Source organism: Netta rufina, assembly GCF_964035555.1.
Source record: "Netta rufina genome assembly, chromosome: 9".
NCBI classification, from domain to species: Eukaryota; Metazoa; Chordata; class Aves; order Anseriformes; family Anatidae; genus Netta; species Netta rufina.
In genome coordinates, this window is record NC_140132.1 from 3080714 (window position 1) to 3104277 (window position 23564).

General features: G+C 38.2%; 1 protein-coding gene across 1 annotated transcript; it reads right to left on the bottom strand.

Moving 5' to 3' along the window:
* Positions 1 to 1068: 1068 nt before the first annotated feature.
* ZBTB38 (zinc finger and BTB domain containing 38) lies at positions 1069 to 23178 on the bottom strand. The gene is made up of 2 exons (XM_084292201.1): positions 22931 to 23178; positions 1069 to 7005 (listed from the first exon to the last, which is right to left on the bottom strand). The coding sequence occupies exon 2, from the start codon at positions 7003 to 7005 to the stop codon at positions 3433 to 3435; it is 3573 nt and encodes a 1190-aa protein (XP_084148327.1). The 5' UTR covers positions 22931 to 23178; the 3' UTR covers positions 1069 to 3432.
* Positions 23179 to 23564: the final 386 nt, after the last annotated feature.

A 23564-nucleotide genomic window follows, 5' to 3' on the forward strand; every position in this document is an offset into this window, starting at 1 on the left:
TTTGTATGCATGCAAAGCGCAGGCCTGCACAAAGACACACATTTGCATAGGGTGACTTCTACCTGCCAGAAGTGAGAGCTTTCCCTATAGTACAAATTGAGGGATTTGGTTATCTACACTTGGTTTCCAGTAGACTGGCTGCCTTGTCCCACCCGTGGCTGGGGAACTGAGGGCAACCCTGTCAGAGCGAGTTTTGCTCTGAAACCTCTCTTGAGGTTCTCTCTGCGAACGCAGAGGTACAGTTACATTGTGTTGCAGCATTTTTTAAACTAGATCATGTAAAACTATTTTTTCCATAACTCTCTCAAAATTTACGATGACAGTTGAAGTTTACTGTTTACCTTAATGTCACCTTCATCAGAAGTTTTTAATTAGCTTTTGAAATAGGAGGGAGAAATATATATTATGAGTAGCAAACATTATATGTTTTTGGTTAGTTATGCATCTCTGCTGAGGACCATCCCAAAATGTCCTGCATAACTTAGCTTAAATTTAACTTTCAATGCAAGTTACAGACCAGTGACACCTAGCTGAAGGGGGAAGTACTTTGAGCATGCATTCTGTTTTGTATATACCTTTGTATTTCGTTATGCAATCAGGTATTTCCGTTCTGAACTCTATGTTGGCAGTAGTCCCACAATATTTGAAGTACGGTGTGTAAAATACACAGTCTATACTGCAAGGTTACTGTCAGAATTTAAATAAGATTTTTTACATTTCTGGTCCTCACGAAAAAGTGTTTAAGGTGTTGCAAAGTCTTAAATGCAGTTCACCCATCTCCCAGTCCTTTAAGAGACACAGCAAGTTGATTATCTTCACCTTAGCACTGTGTTCACCCTTAATGGTATGATGCCAGGAGATACCATCACCCCCCTTGACCTCTGGCATGTTCTCAATTAACGGTTCTGACCTTAATGAAGGGAACAATTGGGAACTGTGTTGCTTAATCTTATAATGAAATGCACATTAGCAGATACATATTCCATATGATCCAGAAACATATAACATAACTTAAAAAATGGAGAGACTTGCAAAAAAATAGGAAGAGGTTATTTTAATCAAGCAAAAACAGTTATAATCACTCTTTCTAAAAATAAAATTAGACTCTTTATCAATCCTTAACATCTGCATTTAATATTTTCTTCTAAACAAAAATACAGATGCAGCAAATTACAGTCTTTGACAACGTACAGTATTTACCTTCTCTTACACTTATTTTAATTCTAATTTGGTCATTAATACTAGACTCATTACTGCAACGTGTTACTTGTAGTAAAAGTGCCACAATTGAACTATAAACATGACATTGCCATCTTAAAACTGCTTTGCTATAAATTGTAGAGAATATACAGTTACAAAGTCATTGTGTTTTTATCAAAATATACAAACCCCCCCAGACCTAACACAAGCTATCAGTATTTTTCTTATGAACTATACAGTTATATAAAATATTTGTAAAATTATCTTTATATGTATAAATATTCTACCTTATTTGCTTTGGTCTATAATTATCATCATACAAGCCCACTTAGAAAATATCTCCGTGTACTTTCTTTGAAACATCATTGTACTTTCCTATGTTTATTCTTCTGTTATCCTTATTTAAATGGAACCAAAGCTGCCATGAAACCAAACAGTTCTCAAAGGGTTCACAGCATTCACCAATGACAGAATAAATAAGTGGACTATATTATTACTTCAATCAATGCTGTAGTTATCATTTCAACTGTAGTTTTACCATACCCAAGCTATAGTTTCTTTTAGAATATTCAAGAAAACAAAGTAAACAAATCGTATACCATATTTGCACACAGAATTAAGTTGAGATTCACTAACCTTTGTCCTGGTTTAAGTTTTTAACACTTTGTAAAGATGAATGTACATGACTAATTGGAAATGCAGATACCTTACAAAAGAGCCCTATCATATAATATGCAACTTGTAGACATATACCCTCGTTAACTCTTTTAAAACCTCTTAATCTCAGTTAAAATTAATCACATTTTCACAAAATAGTATGAATTGTAAGATTTATTTTGGTGATGTCTTCTGGAAGCCTACCCTTCTGATTCTTGGTGAATGCAAAACAAGAAGCTGGAAGGCTCACCATAACCTTTTGGGTTGGCAGGATGATGGAGGCAGAAACACTTCTTCTAACACTTCTTTCTCCATCAACCTGATGCAGGCACCTCTCTGCTCTGGGCCCACTGTGCTGAGACAAGGGACACAGTGACAAAGCTTGCCTGGGGCGAGATGCTGGGATCTTTACTGGGATCGTTGAGCAGGGACGTAGGAAGTTAGATGTTGCATTTAAGGCATGGGGATGACAAGAAACCCTACAAACTGTCCCAATCCCTGTTTATATATAGGAACTGCCTCAGGGATACATGTGGAAGCAGGCATCTGAGCGTTTACCTACTCCTCCCAAAATCAAACGACTTATTGGGAGTTGCTCTGTCATCTGTTGTCCAGACATTATTCCAAGATGTAGAGGAAGACTCTAAATCTTCTTCTAAATCTTCTGCTGCTGAGAAGAATAGTATTTCTAAAAGACAGGAGTTGCAGACTCATCAGGAGGTGGAAGTTTATATTCACGAGTTCCTTAATCTAGGCTGTTTCAGAAGAACAATTTTCTTTAGACAGATGCAACTGAAAAGTGCTACCAGGCCACTGACAGTTGAACCTTTTGGAATTTTTGCCATTTGGAAGACCGGCTATTATGCATTCCACTGAATCTTTATTACATGTCTCAGAGATATCGTACATCTGGAACACTTTCCGTACAAGCTCTCAGAGACTTAATGCTTATTAGGGTTAACAACAAAACAATCTGGAAAGAAAAAGAGGTTTATGCTTCTGCATGTGTTTGGTAAGTGTTGAGTTACAGAAAAGCACTCCAGAACTCAACTGTACTTCGGCATACCCAAATTCAAGAAACATTTCCTACCTTCACTTCAGAATACATTAAGTCACATTTTCTTTTATAAACACATTATTTTTTGTTTAAACAATTGCAATACATGGTTTCTGCAGCAAAAATTCTTTCTATAGAATATACTTTGAACCTACATATTTATTTTACCCAGAATGATTCCTCACTGTAAAATAGTTCAGTGGCTAGTTTCTTGTAACAGTAACTAGAAGGGGGTCGGTTGGTCATGATTTTTTTCTTCTTTCTCTCTGTATGTACGTTAGAAGTCTATTGTGGTGAAAGTATTTTGGGTCTTTCACATTAAGTTTGTATTATTGCAAATACTAGTTATCCTTTTCAGTATTATATTTTTTCCTCCTTTTGCATATACCAACATATGTTTAAAAGACACAGTCTTAGTAAATGATACTAATTAGAGTGGAGTTTTCCCATTCAATGCATCTACATTTTCTCCTATACATATAATTTTGCATTTTTCTTCTCTTTCGCACAACTACCACTCAGAGTATTACTTCTGGAGTTACATTTTGTATATTTTTCACTTCGCTTCCTTCTGGGCCAAGAAAATGTTGATTTTCCAACAGCTGAGCACTTTCACTGCAAAACTGTTCTTTTCTATCTTGTGGACCTGGACTTTTGAATAGATGTTTCTTCTGGTGCATTCCCAGGGCAGCTGCTGTCTTGCAAATTTTGGGGCACTGAAAGCAAGCGTATCCTTTTCCATTATGCTCACGCACATGCCGTTGCTCATGGTTCCTTTTGGTAGAAAGGTACAGGAAACTCTGTAAGCAGAACTGACAGTGGTAGCGTTTTTCTCCAGTATGAATTCTTTCGTGTATTTTGAGTGTTTCATTTAAAGTGAATGCCTTATTACAGTATTGGCAGACAAAGTCTTTGACACCTAAGTGAATACGTTCATGTTTCTGTAGATTTCCAGGAACTGAAAAACATTTCCCACAGGTTTTGCAGGTATAGGGCTTTTCCCCAGTGTGACACCTCATATGCATTTTTAAGGTGGATGGACTTTGAAATTGTTTTTGGCATAATTCACAGATGTAAGGCTTTGAAGTAGCTACATGCCAGTGCACATGGTCTTGAATTTCTGCGTTGGAAGATTTATCTCTTTCACAGAGCTCACAGTGAAGACTGGGCATTTCTGTGTTCTCTTCTTGACTGGCAGCCTTTTCTTCAGGAGCATTCCTGAGTGCATACTCCCGACTGCACATACTGTGACTTTCCATAACGGTGTTTCTGTTTCCATGCTTTTTCCTCCATTTGGTCTTTTTCATTTTTCTGAGCTGTTTAGATTTCTTTTTTGGTTTGTAATTGTAATACGGTCTCCAAGGCTTATCACTGGAGTCCTGATCACTTACATCATCGCACATTTCTGCCAGCTCCAGGCACTCTGAGCTATAGAGCCTAGATGGGCTTCTTTCCTTTATCTCCATTTCCGACTCCTCAATTAGGTTGTCCTGCTTGGACTCGTGTTTAGATTTGCGGCCCCTTTTACAAAACAGCTTAGATCCTAATATATGCCTTTTTACAATAGCCTCGTTACCAATTTTTACTGTTATTTGGCAAAGAGGAGCAACATTGCTGTCAGTAGATGTTCCAGGTAAGGCAGGCTTTGCAATGTAAGTTTCAGTTTTACTCGATTCTTGAACAGTATCAGTGGTTTTGCTGGATGAACCTCCAGATCCTTGGATGTGCTGCGTATCCTCAGTTGCTTCTGCTCTGGTGCACTGCAGTGTTTTCTTTTTCTCCTTAATAGTTTTTGGTTTGGTAATGCATTTTCCATAATTATCTGACCCATATTTACTGTCATCACTTACAGATTGACTAGGTAGATTACTAGATGATTCTGTCTTACTGTTTTCTACAGAAGTGACTGTTTTACTGTGCATTATTACCGATGAAACTCTGCTACTGTGCATTATAACAGAGGGTGCAGAACTGCTGTAACTGATTACAGAGGTTGAATTTTCATTCACGTTAGTTAAAGACACAATTGAGGAATCATACTCACGAGAACTAGAGTCATTTGGGGCAGTGGAACCTCTTTTGTCAGCTGTGAAAAAGTCTCTTTGCAGGTCAGAATTTAAGATACCTACTCCCCAGGAGGAAGAATTCTGAGTATTTGTGGAAGGTGCTGCATCGTTACACGAAGAGGTGTCCAGGGCAAGAGTTCTGTTGTTTGTTAGTATATTACTTTGAAAATTCAGTGATGGTAGCTCAGAGCTAAGAGAACTCTGAATGAAGCAGTTACTAGGAGCAGTTTCATTAGCTTGGCTACTTGTTTGAACATTTTCATACGCAGAATTTCGGTAGGACTTATAAGGTAGTCGCCTGCATTTCATAGGTAGAAGGCGATAAAGTTTGTACGGGTACATGCTTGGTTTTAAGCCTCCATTGGCTGTCTTCTTATTTACTGAGAGGCGATGGTCAATTGCATGGAACGATTTCTGATGATTTTTTAGAATATAGTAAGTCATAAAAGTCTCCAGGCAGAAAATGCACTGATAGCGTCTTTCTCCGGTGTGCCAGATCTCGTGTCTGGTGCGATACTCAGCTAATGCAAATACTTTGTTGCAGTAGTGACAAGGGTATGTTCTTCTCCAGGAATGCACATTTGCATGTCTTCGAAGGCTTGACAACGTTACATAACTACGTTTGCAAACTATACAGGTATATAATATCTGCCCATCAACAACTTTAACCAAATGATCTGTTTCTGGTAAAGTGCAGTTTGCATTAGAATAATCAGTGATGCTGTTTTCAGACAATAGAGGCTCTGCGTTTGCATATGAACTTCCATTCCTTCCATCTGTGGCAGTATAGTTATCTGAAAAATTTTGTTCATTTCCATTGTGAACAGATAAGCTACTTGATCTCATACAGACTTGTTCATGACTTTCCAGTATATTTAGATTTGCAAATTGCTTGCTGCAGTATTTGCATACGAAAGTTTCCTGATTCTCTGAGTGGAGCTGAAGATGAGTACTGAGTAATGCCCTGTCACTGAATGATTTCGCGCAGCAGTTACAGTTGTAAGCAGGTGGAACAGTTGCTGCAGATCCAGAGATATTAGCAGATTTATTTTCCTCTTCTCTGGGCAAATGGAAATCTGCTTTACTCTGAGGTTTTGGAAAGGAAACAATTCTCTGGTCATTAACTGCTTCACGTGGGGTTTCTGTGTTGGTCACTGTAGAGGCCGGTGTTTTTGCTACAGCCAAACCAGTCCCCTGGGACTTGAAAGCTGCCTTAGGAGTACTGCATGCTTGTTTTGCTGGCTGAACAAGTGGTGTTGCTTGGTGGTTTTCATAGTGGTCTTCAACTGTCTTGTATGAAGGGCTGCTGTCCTGTTCAAAACACGGTGTTCCTTGAAAAGTATCTCCTCCCGAAGAAACCGCATAGGAGTGCTCTGCCAGCGTACTGGCTGGCTCGGCATCTTTGCAAGCATCGCTTCTGTCGAGGCTGACGTTGGGTGTTTGTATTGTCTCAGATACCTTTTTGAAGTTTGCCCTCAAATCAAGTGGAGAAAACAAACTGTTTTCAGTTTCAAAAATTGAGAATGCATTTGTAATTCGTGGTCCATTTGTAACAGCAGATTCTTCGTGTCTCTTTTCATGTTTTTCCTCTTTAACAGTCCCTTTCTCATTGATACAGTATGCATAGGGGCAGGGGGAGCTTGAGAAATTAACATCTGTAAGATCTTCAAGAAATGATATTCCCAATTTTTTCCCTGCAGCTGCCAGGTCTGTTACAGTCTCCTGCCTCTTAACAACTACTGTGGAACTGTAAATGTAGTTCAGTATTTCTGTAAACACTTCAGCTTTGAGATCATCTAGCTCCAGTACATGACCTGAAATACAGATAGTACGACTCCAAAAAATGTTTTTAAAGTAAAGGCTTGAAGCTGCCAGCACATTACTATGGGCTTTAAATTTGGTGTCTTCCACAATGATGGTGACATCACATAAAATACCCCTAATGCGCTGTTCATTTAAAATGGAAAGTACAGTGTCACTGTGGAAGTCGTCTTTGAGATCCTTTGAATGAGACATGACTGTCATCTACAAGGAAAAAAAGAACAGTGTAAATATATTTTGAGGCAATTTTCATTCATTTTGATTACATATCAAGTTTATAGTTCCATAATTTTTTATAATTGTTTTTAAACATATTAACTTTTAAAATGTTGAGAACGAGTAAAATGTTGTCATAGCATTTCAGGTTGAAGTCACGTAGGTTCATTCACGCCAACACCACTGAAGGTAACCTGGCTTCTCAGGACAGCAGGGATGATTTATATACTGTGATCACCAGGTAGAAATTATTTTCTCCCGGTTGTCTGACACTGCAATCTTAGATGCATTATCACCTTCATCAGTTGCATATTGTTCCCCATTTCATTTGGGCTGTGCTACTGTCTCAACGTACAAGTCTCTCTAGATCTGACAGATACAGCACCTGCAGCTCATTGGTGGGAGTCAGACCTTCCCTGCGCCTGCACTGCCCCATCATCCACACGGTGCCTACCATTGGGGACCACGACCACCAGCTCTTGTTTGTGCCACTAGATGCATCTGCTCAACTTCACACTAAGTGACTCACTGAACCCTTGGGGTAATTCCTCAGCACGTGACCAAGGTATTTGGCAGGCGCTATGGGGAAGGAAAATTGAATCGCTGTGGTTCTGTGGATACCAAGGACTTTGCTTTCTGGGGCTGCTTGTCAAACAGTCATGTTAGAACACAGCCACATTTGATCAGCTTATTAAATCGGTATTTAAAACAGGGATCAGAGATTCCCATGAAATAAAGTTTCAGCTACAGGATAAGGCTTTATAAACAACTGAGTGCACAAGCAACAAAGTTTTGTAAATGATAGCAGAGCACATGTAACATTGCTTACATAATTTACACACTATTAAAAAAGTTTCTTAGATAAATAGTTAAAACCCTGAAATTATAAATTCAGGGAGTAAAATGGGTAATAGAACATTTTTTCCTTAGTTAATAGCTTAGATTCATAGTGTTCAGTTTATAATGCAACAGTGTTTGTTCTTAATTTCTATGAAATAATAAGATTTCATTGCAATAGCAAATACTGTTAAATAATTGCCAATTTATAGTAATGAGGTTCAGTGTTGACCAAAAAAATGTTTAGATTATCCAGACTGTACAGTATGGCTATGCAGTGGTTTACTGACTGAAATAGAAGATGCAAAATATGAATGAAAAACACACTGATAAAAGAAACAGATGGATTTAACATCATGTATATGGAAAAAATCTCTGGTTAAACCAGATCATTTTTGTTTCATTCAAATATCAAATGAAAGGGGTTGTTTTCACTTGTTTTTTGTTTTCCCCCAAAACTCCAAGTTATGTTTTCTACTACTGCTGACCTTTGCTGACCAGGTCATCAAGAAACAGTTGTCCTACTGACACTTACCAATCACTACAGTAAAAAATCTGCATATTTAATTTTAAGACCCTTTTCTTCCAATTTGTGTAATCAAAATGCACCTTAAATAATGACCAACTGCAGGTATTTTGTAATACAGGTTAAAACAGCCCCATGCCGTAGTGCTCTAGTAAGACAGGAGTACCTTCTGAGCATTCCAGTTACTCTTCCAAATGGAAATGCCAAGCTTAAAAATCATTATGGCCCTTACCACCAGAAAGTTTACATTTAATATGCTAACTTATTTTTAAGATGGGTCAGATCCAAAGCGTGAAATAAGGTTTCGACTCATATTCACGAAGCAAGCAGCAATGCCAACTGAGAACACATTGGTTTGCCCACCCAAGCTATTTGAAAGTAGTCCTTCATTGAAAACAGGGTCTTCATCACAAAGCAGTAAGGGACATAGACACATGCTCTAGCTGATCTAGTTGCACTTTGGACAGCGTATCACAAAGCTTATTTCACTGCAAATCAAATCATGAAAAAAAAAAAAAAAAAAAAAAAAAGGAACGACCATCTTACTGTTAAAGCAAACAAAATATAATTTGATATATTTCAGATGAGGCTTGGAAGTAAGATTTGTACCTTACAGTGTAGTCACTGTTTCTGTCAGGGAGGTATTACCATGCAAATGGCCCAAACTGCTAATACATCTACTGACTGAGAATTTTCAAGGCACAAAATTCAGAAAAATCGAAATAGTGATTTTTAAAGAATATGCTTATATATATACCATGGACAGAAAGAAGTGAATTCATCAGTACAGTTGTGATAGAAATGTAGATGTGTATTATTTTGATTATCTGGTCACTCATAGCTGTAAATCTAGATGCAGTGTTTTGTGCCTTTAAATTATAAAATCATAGTTTGTGTTTGTTCATTACATTTATTTGTCTTAAAATAAATATTTATTCATTTGGAGTGATAATATAAAATTCACAGTAATTGAGTACAGTTATTTTCTTTGGTTTGGTATCTGAAAAGAAGTAAATAATTTTAGGTTGTTTCTATCCTATCAAGTCCTGGACAGAAAGAATACTGACAAGAACGCTTCTTCAAGCAAGCAGCCACTATCACATAATTGATTCTTTTTTCTCATTGACAATGTCTGAGATTACATCTAACTTGCTCATATGATGTTGTACTAGAAACCAACTGTCAGACATCAAAAACATTTCACAACGGGAGCTATTGATAGAGTTATTTCCTGAGTATAAGAAATAAATGATGTCAGCTCTACTTCCCAGTGAATTACCCCCAAAGGAACTTGCCTGTGTTTTTTCTGTTTCTTTACAGGAGACAGCTGGTTTTAGTTCAAAGATGCATCATCTGACATACTGTTTGCTAAATATATCAGAGTTTCATACTAAGAGGCATTTATATGCGAAGTCTAGTGTTTTTAGTAGAAGTCTTGCTATTCAACTAGCTATTTCAAAGTTTACCCTCTTGAGAAGAGAATCTTTTCTATTTCTACTTGAGTGTATATAGACTGCCAATTTTTGTAGCCTGTGAACCATGGACATTGTGGTATCCTAAGTAAAACATTGAGCTAGATTCCTCGTGTACAAGCAGCAGAAACTATCATTTGCGTTTTGGACGTGTACTTTTTTTTTCCCCCTATGTGCTAAACCATCTGCTATTGTAAAGTTACACAGAAAAATTCCAGAGCAAATTAGTTTTTAGATTCAACACTTTTTGTTTCTGTTTCAAACTATGCATTCCCAAAATAGTCCATTTATTCATGTGTGTAATGATTTTCTCTACTGGCTTTTATTGTACCTGTCTTGCTTCCTTCATTTGTCAAAAATGTACCTGAAGCGCTGTAAAAACAAAATGCCCTACCTAGAACACACACAAATGGATTATTTTAGGAATAGTTTACATTTCATTTCAAGTTGGCATGGCAAGAAGAAAAGCAGCATTTTAGTTTCCAGGAGTTGTCTGCTCTAACCAAGAAACATAGAATTAATAAGAAAAGATATCCATCTTCATTATTATAAAAGGTAGTTATAACATTACCTTTTCTGACATCAACAGAATACCACTGCAGAACAACGTAACTTCTAATGTTATTTTCATATTTAACAGAAAGAAAGGTCAGAGACTGATGCATCCAAATACAAATGTGACTAGCCATGCCTCACAGCTGATGCTGCTAATTATAAGAACTAGATCAGTCAACTCCACATGGACACTGCAGAGGCAAGATGCCACTGCTGGTTTTCATATCAATATTATTTTGAAGTGAACAAAGATCACAACAGTCTTTCTGGCCTACAAATACCAAATATAACAAAACAAAAAAAAAATCCTACCAAAGAAGAACAGTTCCAATCTAGGAATATTATTTTTAACTCTTGCTAAGCTTTGAAATCTATTGCCAGGCAAGTGCACCACATTACCCAAGAGGAGACTTCAGTCCCCTAAATTTAAAAAGGCAAGATAACGGCACCAACAAAATCCCGCTAGGGCCAATTGCCTGTACTCAGGCCAAATAAAAAACAAGAGTCTGAAAAACTGTTATTACAGTTTATCAACTTTCCGTTGTTTAATTCCTCACATTTCCACTGGGATTTTAAAGAAGGTGCTAACACTTCCTGGTGCTGCTCTCAAGGCAGACACAGCGTCGTAGGGCCTCACTCCTCCAGGTCCAGCCGGGCAGGTTGGCCATGCCAGGCTGCGTGGAGCAGGCGGCCTTCAGCCGGCCTCCTGCCTACAGCCTCAGGCACACAGGGAAATGTTAATGATGGCTAATTATATTTAAGAGCTTGCAGCGGCTTGCAGCGTAGTGCTACGCTCGACGTAGCGATGCACTACTTCTGCAAGCACACTGACACGTTTTCTATTTCAGACTCTTGGTTCTTGCATCCTTACCTATTGATATAACATTTCGCTCTTCTATTTATTACAGCTTCGTAGGCATTATGGACTTCAAATCATTTTTTTCACACCACTTCCTCCAATTCAGACAGCTGGAGGGCGGCAGAACAGCTCAAGCACACTTTTAGTATCGGCACTCCCTCACTTCCCAGCTCGGCCCTGCGAGCTCATGGCACGAAAGCAGCCGCGGGGACCCCCGCAGCCCCCGGGGCCGCCTTTCCCCAGCCTCGCCCCTCTCCCAGCCCGGGGCCGCAGCCCCCCGCCCGCCGGGGCTCGCCCCGCGGCCCGGTGCCGCCGCTGCCCACACGGTGGAGCTGGACGCCCGCGCAAGCCCCGTCCCCTGTAACGACCGAAGGCGGGCGGGGGCGGCTGCTGCCCCTGTGCGAAGGTGCTCCGCTCCTCGGGGGGCTCCATCGCCACCGCCGGCCGCCCCGCACGAACGCCGCACAGTGCAAGCTCCCGGCGCAGCACCTTAGCGTCAGTGCATCGGCCTGTCCCGGGGCAGAGCCTCCGCGGGCAGCAAGCGTCGGCAGCCCCTCGGCGGCAGATAAGGCGGCGGCGCTTCCTGCTTCTGGTAACAGCGTGCCCCGTGCGCGGCGCTCAGCCGAGCTTCGAGCCGAGGAAGCGACGCACATTAGCCTGCAACGTGACTTTTCCTAGCACCAGCACAAACGCTTAAGCAGCCTGACGCTCGAATGCAGCGCAACTCACTGTGTCCGAGCTACAAGGCGACTAAAACCGCGTCTGCGGGGTCCCCCTCGGCAGCGAGGAAGGCGAGGGCGGGCGGCGGGCTGGCGGGGCAGGTGCCGGCTTCCTGGCGGCGCGGGGCCACCGATGGCGGGCGGGAGGGCGCCGCCGCCATTTTGCGGCGCTGCTCCTGGGCGGCCGGCTGCGCCCGGGGCCGGGGCTGTGCGGGCCGCTGCCGGCGCCGCGCTGGTTTCCGCGGGCCGGGTTCACGTTAATTTCACATTAAGCTTTGTGCTTAATTTACGCGGCCGCCTGGGGCGTTCATAGTGTTAGGAAAGGTGTTTATGGGCAAGCACCGCAAATTTAAAGCGGTGAGGAAATCCAGCGATTCCCTGTATCCGAGCCCCGTTTCTGTGATCACCAGTGCGGTTTGATCCACGTTTAGCGTTCCTTTAACGCCTAACAAAGAAATTTATTTGCCTTGCTCTCCTTCAAAGCCTTTCTCACACGAAGAAAGAGAAAGCGTCTGTGGAGAAATGGAACTCACTACAGTAACTAATGCAACTCCCCACTAAAAAGGAGAGAGATGAGGTGTTTCCTTTAAGTAACCATATCTGAAAAAAAGCTACTTTCAGATCTTGAAGTACCTCTAGCATTTACCTTCTTTCTTTATCTGATTATCTTGTTTTTAACCATATATAAATTAATAAAGTATCAAGGAGATGTATGTTTTGAGCAGTCATTCTCTAATTTCTCTTATTTTAAATTATTTATTACCTCAGGAAACAAGTGCAACAACACTACTAGTGCTTCAGAAACACTAACAAATGTAAACCTGAATAAAGAAGGAAGGAGTTTGATTTGCTTTAGCTATATACCCCAACATATTTGGTACTGCCTTCCTGCACATATTATTCCCTCTGCCTCTTTCCCAGGTACTCGGAATCATGAAGCTAAGGGAAAAAAAAAAAAAAAAAAAAGGGGGGTTTGAGTCAGGTGGAAAACATGTAACATAAGTGAGAAGCAGATTTTCATACTCACATGAAGGTTATTTTAATCCTGGCCTTTGTCTATTGTTTATGTACTGTTGCTTAGTATTGTTTTAGGCATATATATCTATCAATATGTATTAATGGAGATTTCTGACATGTGCCATAAGAAGTATTTGTGACAAATGTTTTGTCAGTAGGAATACAGTAATATGGATTAAATTAAACCTGTAATACATTAAAAGAAAGAAATAACCGTGCATTACTGAGCAATAATAAATACAAGTATCATTTTACATTAAGTGAATCAAATTTAAGGAAGAATATGTTTTGAATTCCCACTAAATCTTCATTAATATTGCTTTATTTGTATTGTTTTTAAAATCAGAAGCACAACTGTCATTTGTTTAGCAGATATCCTCAATTTAGAGACATTATTTTATTTGTTCTTGACCCTTTGATGTCCTGGCAGTATCTATAGACAATGTAACAGAGCTGAACTGATTTTTTATTTTTATTTTTTATTTTTATTTTTTTTTGTGCGTGTGTGTGTTTTAATTAATAGTGTGTTTTCTTAGGGCAACTTTAGCTCATCAACTATACAAAGAATCCCTTTTTCTGTGGCCAGCACTGTAATTGAAGGTGCTAATTTCCACAAATATGTTTGAGCTACTTGGAATTCACAGTCACATCAGCTTCTTATACATTAAAAACACTTCAGAGTAAGAAATTCTTTATGAGGCCATCTTGACTGCACCCAAGACTTTACCTTCCCCTTATAATCATTCATGTAAAAACATTTAGATGCAAAGAAAATGGATTACTTCTTACATGGTATAATTAATTACAAGGTATAGAGAAAATTGCCAGCAAAATTCTTTAAAACGAATAAACAATCCCAAGGCTGCTGGAGTGTGCTGTGTGAATGCTTTGCTGAAGTCTGATAATCTCACTTCTGCAAATCATGGCACGTGGTATTTTTTCCTTAAGAGTATTTCAGGCTGCCCAGGAAAAAAGAAAAAAAATGTTCCAATATTCCTTCCTAGCCAAGCAGTTTCAGTTCTTAAACAACAGCAGGAAACAACATACATAGCATTACCATCTCTTGCAAATTCCTTATGAGTGACAGGGTTTTGGACAGGACTTGACTGGTTTCCTTCTCAATGCCTTGAGCAGACCAGCCTATCGAGGAGAAAAATGCTTGGATGGACTGCTTTTGGTCTCACAGCTGAGGCCAAGGCGACTAGTGATGCTGCTGAGAAGGAAAACAAAGCTCTTCACCCATCAGGCAGCCCAACACTTCACTCAGGCATCCCAAAGTGGCTCCACTCCACTTTCTGTCACATGAGCAAGGGAAAGAGTAGCTTTGCATAACCCTTCTCCTCTTCCACAGCTTTGAGTGGAGTTAGAAGACAGGGGAAGGAGCCCATTTATGGAGGCCCGTGGCAGCTGCCTGCTGCTCGAAGTCTGACCAGGACAGGGACACGCCTGGCAGAACTCATTCAATTGTCAAGCTGCACATATGCACCAAGGAAAGAACAAGTCTTTCCCTATGGTATATTGGCTTCAATATTAATTTTAGTTATGGTGTAATCTAAGTCCCATTAACACTAAACACATCCAAATAATTTTTGAAGGTATAACTAAGATTGTCTCTCCACCAGTCTAAAGAAGAAAATGAAGCGAATGCAATACCTGACATATCTTTAGCACAAAATAGAAAAGCTTATGCTGTATTGCTACTAAGAATCAGCTGACTTTACATCTTGCTATCTCTGAACAATCTCAACATTATTTCCATTTAAGTCTTCATATTTTTTTCTATGCTGCTGACAAGCTACTTTCTAGCCTCCCACACTTCTGGGACAGAACACAGTCCTTAGCAAGCATAGATCAATTGCAGTCATGAAGCTATGTTTACAGACAGTGTTTTCAATTTTTCTATTGTTGACCTTTGTCAACAAAATTAGCAAATTAAACCTTTAAGTTCTTTTCATTTTGGACAATTACTATGTTGCCCATTCGGTTATCAGAAAGACAAAATAAAAGTAGTGCAACCAGCCTTTTGTTTTCAAATTTTCAGAGGAAACAGCCTTTGAATATCTGAATCAACATACATAAGAGCACCAGATAAATTGTGTGCTCAGGGCGCCACTATTATTCTCGGTCAGGTGTGCTGGGGACCAGGCAGATAGAGCCATTGTTGCCCTTCACTACATACAGCTGATGCAGCAAATCCTGCTAGGCTGAAAACAGAGCTAAATCCCTTCCCCCGGCGACACCCCTGCTTTGGTGGCTTGCTCTATAGCCAATTTTAAAACCGGAATTGGTCTTAAAGCTGTTAACTAGCCACCGCTGATCACCAACGTTCCTTATTGAATTTAATTGTTTTTGGCATTTATACTGCCAAAATTTAGCGTGCCAAAAGCAACACATAAGTGATAGCTATTACTCTGAATCATTGCGTAAGTGTGGCAATTAATTTTGGCAACTTGCTTGACACAGAGAGTAACTTCGGCTGTATGTTCTTAAATATTCTTAGACTCCATTCTGTGCTGACCCAAGCCTTACTCCTCTTCTGGCCTGCTGTATGCTTCCAACCTAAAAGCTAGAGCAGGGCCTCTGTGCAAGCTATGGGGGAGGACTGTGGCAGTGAGAAGAAAATCTTGATGGCTCTAGCTCCAGTTTGTGCTGCGTGCTCAGCCACTAATGTGAATTACCTCAGGTACAAATCCTAGCCAGACAGTGAGCTCAGTTCAGATGGGGAACATCAAGAAAAAACAAGAACAACAATCAGTCAACTTGCATCTCCTTAATAATTCCCTGAACTCTTACTGACTCAAAAGGCTTAAGAGTATTGTAGTGCTTGATGCTGTATAACAACAGGGTTTATGGTTCAAGATCGTGAAAAGATTCATGTGATAGTGTTCAAACTATCCAGAATTATACTGGATTCTGGTTTACTTGACCACTGAGTGTTATAGAAATGTTTAACATTTTCAGGATAATCTTTGTGTGCTAAATCTCAGTGCTGTGTTACGTATGAAGCCCCCTCTCTTAATGCATACTACAAAAAATTGAATGGGAATGTTTTAATGGATTTGAAGAGGGTTTTATTTAGGCTATTGATTACAACACCTTAATTTAAGCTCTGAATTTGCAGATCCACATTTGTACTGTCTTTTTAATTATTAGCATTTTGGACTTAGACGTATCATCTAGGGGGTGACAATTAAGCCAAAGGGTTGTACAGTTTTCATTTTATATGCAAATGAATACTTTGAGAAGAAAGGCCAAAAATACTGTGTACATAAACTTGCTGAAGTCAGTAAACAAATTTGTCAAAATGGATCTTGCGTATCTGAAATTTTTTAATCCGGGAGTATAAAACAAAACAGTATGATACAAACACTTGCACAGAAAGTATGAGTACTGCCTAAATGCTACGTCCAAATCTTATTCTGAAAGTCCAAGGACAATTGCCATTCTGACTTCTACAGATTTTTCTCTTTCCCCCCCCTTCTCTTTCTGTTGTTGACTGTGAGAAGGCAACATGTGTTCACATCTCTTTGCCTGGATATGTTGGATAGAATGAGAGTGCTACAGACAACACTAGGTTTTGTTGTTGTTGTTCCAAGTGGCTTTAGTTTGTCATCGTGTCAAACAGAATAATCATACTTGCATCCAAACGCTGGTGCAAGATTCAAATTTACAATGGCTGAGCATTTCTGAAAGGCAACAGAAACCTTCATTTTCGTGTTGTGTTGTCATAAAGGAGTTCTATTAAGTATTCAGAATCTCAGAGAAAGGTTTCAATTCGCAGACCAAACCCAGTATGTCAATTCCAAGTCCCATTTAAAGCTCAATTTAAACTCACAAGAGATTTCCACTGAAAACATGAGTTTTTTAGGTTTAAACCTTTGAGTACTAAGAATCCACATTGGGCCATGCACAGAAATCTTTTTATATGGTGATTTTGAAAATACATGCATTATTATGAGCACATGGTATGTAAATGCATTGGGCTGCTTAATAAGTATTCACTGGCACACATCTGCAGCTTTGCTTATGTACCTTTTATTCCTATGTGGTTGCCAAGGAAACAGGTTATGGCCCAGTATTCTACCTAAAATATACCAAGCAAGAATTCTATGGTAATTTACTTAAAATAGGTATAACTTTGATTTTCCAGTATATTGCTTCTGCAAGTCCAGGTAACTTGAATCTATCTACTTTTAATATTTTATTAATTTAAACTTCTAATTCCATCATATTGTCTCTGATTATCCGTTATCATTTTCTGTCATACAACGTTGTGTATTAAAAGTAAACTTAACTACAGAAACATTTTAAGATATTATAGGAATTCCAGACATTTTTGCTTTTTTTTTTTTTTTTAAATTCAGTTCCTTATCTTACATTTTGCCTAGTATCCTTAATTATGTATTTCTACTTTAAGATTTCACAACATTAACGACTATGATCCAACAGACCGTTTCCTACTGAAATTTATGCAAATAGTGCCACTGAAATCAATGAAACAATTCCCTTGCTGTAATGCAAATTATACTCTGTGATGCAAAAGACCACATTCAAAATTAATGAATTAATCAGGGTTTCATGGATTATTTCATTCAATACCTACATACATCAAATCTAAAGCACAACTACTAGACATGTTTATTTTAACCACGATGATTATTGTATATTCACAGTAAGTAGAAAGTAAACTGATACAATTTGAAAATGTCATGCAGAACTCCTATTTTGAAATACTCTGGTTATTCATCCTTTAATTTATGAAGTGCTGTTTATACCTCATAATTCAGTAGCTTTTTTTTTTACTACCCCTGATTACAGTCATATATAAGGGTAGAGGTTAGCCATTTCTAGCTGAACCACCTACAATTATATCAGAAATGGGTGTTGTCACTAGGAGAGTTCCTCTACCTTTGTCGTATGGCACAGACTGGTAATGAACATTGGTGGCTCGGATCCACTTCCAGAGTTAACTTTCTGGCAAGCTCAGGAGGTTTCCTGGCCTGCCAATACGTTTGGTTTGTACAGATCATTGGAGGCTGTAACAACCTGTTAGAAACATCTTTTCTGTCTGATTTTACTTCACTAACTTCTATGGCAACAAAAGCGCAGCAGGAGGATGGAAAAATCCAACAATACTGATAACTGCGTAGAGTGATACAGTACCACAGCGATAACAGTCTCTGAAAGGATTCTTAAAAAGGTAGATCTTAACCAAAAAGAAGTCATGCAACAACATGGTTTTAAAGTATTCAATACTTAAGCTGTTTTTTCTGTGTGAGTTTTAAAGAGATTTCAGCTTGCTATGATCACCCCATAAATGTACGTGACTAAAATCAGGTTGTTCTTCTGTTAGCGCCTTTTAGAAGTGGTATTGACAGCTATGTTCTGCAAAATAATCTCAGTAATTTTGTGACCTCTGTGGCTACTGTGTGTCAGCCTGCAAAGGGGAAGATCCAAATGTAATGACTAAATTATTAGTCAAGTACCAATTGCCAAATACATTGTGTAATTCATCTAAATTTTTAGTGGAATGCTGTGGGACTCTAAATCCACATCTGGGTGCTTGCAACACATCAGCAATAGAACAGGACAGCTAACCAGACTATTAGGAATACTGCGTCTGCCTGCATTGTTTTATTGTGTTTTAACCTGCGTATTGTAAACTGGATGCTGTTTCATATGTCCAAAAAAGAAATCTGAGCATGGTTTCAAGTTTAAAACCATTTATTTTATCGGGATCGCTGCAAAAATTAGACTAAAAACAATCCTTGGCTCTACTTCCCTTCCCCCATCTCAACTATATCCAAGTCATTCCTAACACTTCTACCTAATAAGACCTCAAATAATGGAGGCTTCACAGCTTTCTCAGACAGTCTGTTCCTGAGTTTTGCAAGTTGAAGTCAGTGGAAAGCAAGTGTTTTTTAGGATTAGCTATCACAGTTTGCCAGATTAGAAAACAAATTATAGTATGGGGAGAAACAATCATCTTTACTAGTCAAATCCCTTGACTGCATATAAACTGTCAAAACCAATTACAAGTTATTCTTTATCTTAAAAGCATCCCTGCATTTCTGCAGTCTTTCAGAGAGCTTTTTCTTTCTCCTCTTTCTATTCTGCCACTTTTCTTTCGGCCTCTTTTATTACAGATATCACCACAAGTCTTTTCTGGGCAGCTCTTGTTCTCCAGAATACACTTCCTGTATCTCTCTGCTCAAATGACTCATCATTGTTAAACATCCTGATTTTATGTTGTTGTACATAAAACCCCCTAATAACATTTCATATAATAGTTTAAAAATTATTCAGAACATGGCTTTGTTCCAGAGATCCTAAACAGAATCAAATTGTTTCATACAGCAACTGCAAAATCTTACAGATAAGGAATTACGACTGAGCTGATAGCCTTTTTTATATTCCAGCAATTAATCATAGATACATCTTCCATTTGCAAATATACCACTATACTTTTATAAACAGCAGTATGCAGGTACTACAGGATCCATTACTTTGGCTTTAAAATGTAAAAAGATAAGCTTTTGTTTTGTTTTTGTCTGAGTACATTTTTAGTATATCTTGATTTTAGTAAATATTCTACAGCTTATACATATGCCTGTAACAAAGACCAGAATGAAGGAGATTTGCATTAAGCCATTATCCCAAACACCAATAATGTCCTAAGCACATCTACATTGACAAATGACTGTCAAATATTATGGTGAATGGGAATCTTAAACATCCAGGAATCCAGAAGTAAAGGAGCTTATCGAAGCTAAAGAATTTCCGAATTTGACAACACTGGAATTCAAATGTAGTACTAGACAAAATGAAGCCCTTTTAAAACACAATGAAACAATTCCCATGATAAAATACAACAGAGACACTAGATGACCCAAAGGCATTAATTAAAAGGGTTAATTGTTACCCGTCCATTACTACCAGAGTCTCTGTGATAGTCTCACAAATATGATCTGAACATAGTTTCACACTGCTGCAGCTTCAAATCAAAATGAAGTTTAGAGCCAGAAGTAACCTGAATCAGAAATGTCATTGAAAAGCAGTAGGATAATGCTTAAATGAATGATTTTTAGTTTGATTTCATTTTTACTCAAGTTTTGTGTAGATTTTCCATTAGGCAGGAGTGGAATTAGCATGGATAAAACACATTTTGATTATAAAAAGGAGGGCTGAGTATTAGCAATTACACTCCTAGGATAAAACTGTACAGAACCCCCCTCCCTCCCAAATAACATCTGACAGACTGTGCTCGAGGTGTGAAAAACTGCACCTGTCTCTATTCCCTGTAGCCAAGAAGAATAACACGGATGGAGTTTACACCAGAGCTCGTATGGCACCTCTGGCTATAACGTTCTGAAACTGTATTAGGTGGGTCTAACTGCCATGGCTATACATGCAGCAAGCCACATAGAACAGTCAAACTGGAATCATCTTGCAAATTACTGGAATCCTCCTTAGTAAATAAATCAGTTTCTTTTGCTAGAAGAAATTATTGTCCACTGGCTGCCAATGAGTTTTTCCAGAATCATGAAAGCACTTGAGTCCAGCCATATTAATCACAAGAGGACTTGCATCCCCTAATAAAAGAACATATTTGCAAATGGATTTAAAACAACTGTAGTGAAGTGTGCTCATGTAACGGAGCTGCACTTGCTTTAAATGCCTTGAGTGGATATATTTGAACACAAAGCCATAATAAAAACAGTTTAACTCAAAGTGCCCCATCTCCTCTAAAAATAAATATCAATGGCAATAAATAGATTGCTTCTGCATAGCATTAGCTCAGCAACATCCTTTAAAAATAACCACACAAAATAAACAAAAATGCAGTTTTGATAACTACATGTAATGGCGCACACCATATAACATTTCAGACCAAAAAAAAAAAAAAAAACCATCAGAAGGAATCTACTGGAGATAAATCAAATTACAAAATAACATGCAAACTTTAATACGTCACTTGAGAGATGCTGTTTATTATGTTTTCAGCTCAGCTTCTTTAGGTGGAACACAGAAATACTGCACCATGTCAAGCTAATCTCATAATTACGAATCAAATGGTTTTTATTATCATTATTAAGCACTGGCCTATCGAGGCAAGTGACAACAGTCATATTCCTGAGCAGTTTTATGCTGTTTGTTTGGAGTGTACTGAAGTGGTATATTTAGAAATAAATGAGAATTAGTTTGATAGTACTGAAACTCTCAAGGCTATTATTGATATAATTGGCTGTACATCTAAATACCTCCTTTGTATTAATTTTCAGCGCTGGGTCCTCATCCAAACAAAATACACTTAGTCATTTTAGAGTCAAGGACATGAAAGGAAAATGGCTACCCTGCTGCAAAAGTCTCATTGCAGTAGTGAGAATTTCTCAAGTCACGTACAAAGGGGATTTACAAGGAGATACACCACGTTACAAGCACAGTGGAGACATTCAGTAACATCTGTTAACTGTGGCACACGTAAGATTTCTGATTTACTGATATTGTTAAAAACATCAGCTAAAAATAGAAATAAGGAATTATAATACTTAATTTTTGCAAAATCTGTGAGGTCTGCATATCACCGTAGACTGCAAGTGAGCTTATTTTATAAAGTCTTACTTAAGATCCTACACAAGTTCTTTTCCAGTCTGGTTAAGCAGCTCTTTAGTTGAACTTCAGAATAGGTCCACTATTTAAATAAAGGTTTATTAACATTACCGTGGCTGAATTCAGCAAAGGTGAAAGAAGGTTTAAACTTACTTCTGATTCTCTACGTTTCTCAGCTACTAAATGTTTCAGTGATACTTTTATACTTGTGATAATGAAACTATCACTTTATATACACGCAGTACAAACCTTGACCTACATGCAAGACTAGGCTAAATTAAAAAAAAAATAATAAAATAAAAAGAAAAGAAACTGGGGTACGTTTCTGGAAACAACCAATACAAAACAGGAATAAAATAGTTTTTTTCTTGTGTACAGCTTTATAAACATGGCATCGTTTAATAAATGACAGCCGCATGGAAACACAGAATGAGATGAGATTCTCATTTAGAACCGAACAGAAACTTAACTGTAAAATTTCCATTTGCACTGTGGTATTGCTATTAAAGAGAATAACTTCATATTACATCTCTACTATTGCACCTTTTAAAAGGATTTGGTTGCCAAGGAAACTAGTTCTGGCCCAGTATTAATCTGAAACAAATATATTACAAAAGTTGGTGTAAGTAGTACAGTACTCAATTATTTTTATTCTTAATGCTCAGATTCAGGTTTTTGTACCTAAGGCTGTTAAGCTTTTATTTCATAACCTTATTTTTGTGTGAAGTAAAACACACTTCAGTGAGCTGATACTCGGTTTAAGCTGACAGGGCCATCTATATCAATCTCTCTCTTTAAAGTCCTTCTATGTTAAAATAAAAATAAATGCTGCAGGTGTATGTTTGTAGCCAATTCTGAAAATCTGAGTATGAAGCATACTAATCTTTATTTAAGATTTCGCACAAAACACAGAAAACCGCTTACGACAATTTAAATATTTTTCATTTTTCTTATCTACCTTAATTTTTATTTTTGCATTTTAACTGCAAGCTCAGTAATGGTAATAGTCAGCTTTAAAATATAATTGAATCAATAGGGTTTTCAAAAATTCTTTTGTTGCAGAAGCGTTGCCACGCCCTTAGTACATATGATTATTTTAACAGGCATGATTGTTCTACTTTCACAATAGATTTTTTTTAAAAGCAGATAAAAACAATTGTCATGCCAGTATGTGAAGCCAACAATTTAACACTGCAGTTTTCATTATCAATTTAGCACTGTTTTTTGTTTTTTAATCTGAAAGCTACATTCTAAAGCCCATTTCATGTACTTGCAACACTGACCAAGAAATCAGTAAAACATGCAAATCTCAACCTACCTGCGTGTATCACTTAGTGCAGTGTTAGCATGGCAATGCACCCAGCCATTTTTATGTAAAGCGATGGAGATAAATTCTATTCTTGGTCTTCTTGATAATTTTTTTAGAAGCAGTTGTCAAAAATCAGATGGGAAGCAGCTTGAATAGACCGTGATCAGGAGAACTGAGTTTATCAATAGGGAAAGCAGGAGTGGGGAAAAAAATGTCCTCATCCAAGGTTTTCCGAAACTGCAACACAAGGTTTTTTTTTTTTTCCTCCTCCTCAGAGTGTTCGAAGCTTGAAGCTGACCACTGCAAAGGCCACTTGTCACATTTACTGAAAATCAGCCTATTGATATCACAGCTGAAAATATAAACTCGACAACCAAAGCCCATTGCACAACGTGGACTGCGTAAGAGTTAAAAATAGATGCGACGTGCCTCCTACCTGCATAATAAATATGTAAGTTTCAAGTGCTTTAATTCGATATTCACATTAATTAACAATACAATATACATTATTTAAACTACAGTAAATGCAGGAAGAAAAAGGGTGACACCATCTGGAAGCACGGTTTGCTCCTTTTTCTTTCTTTCCTTTTTTTTTTTTTTTTTTTTTATCCTTTCCAAGGGCTAATAATGTAGTTTGAATGTG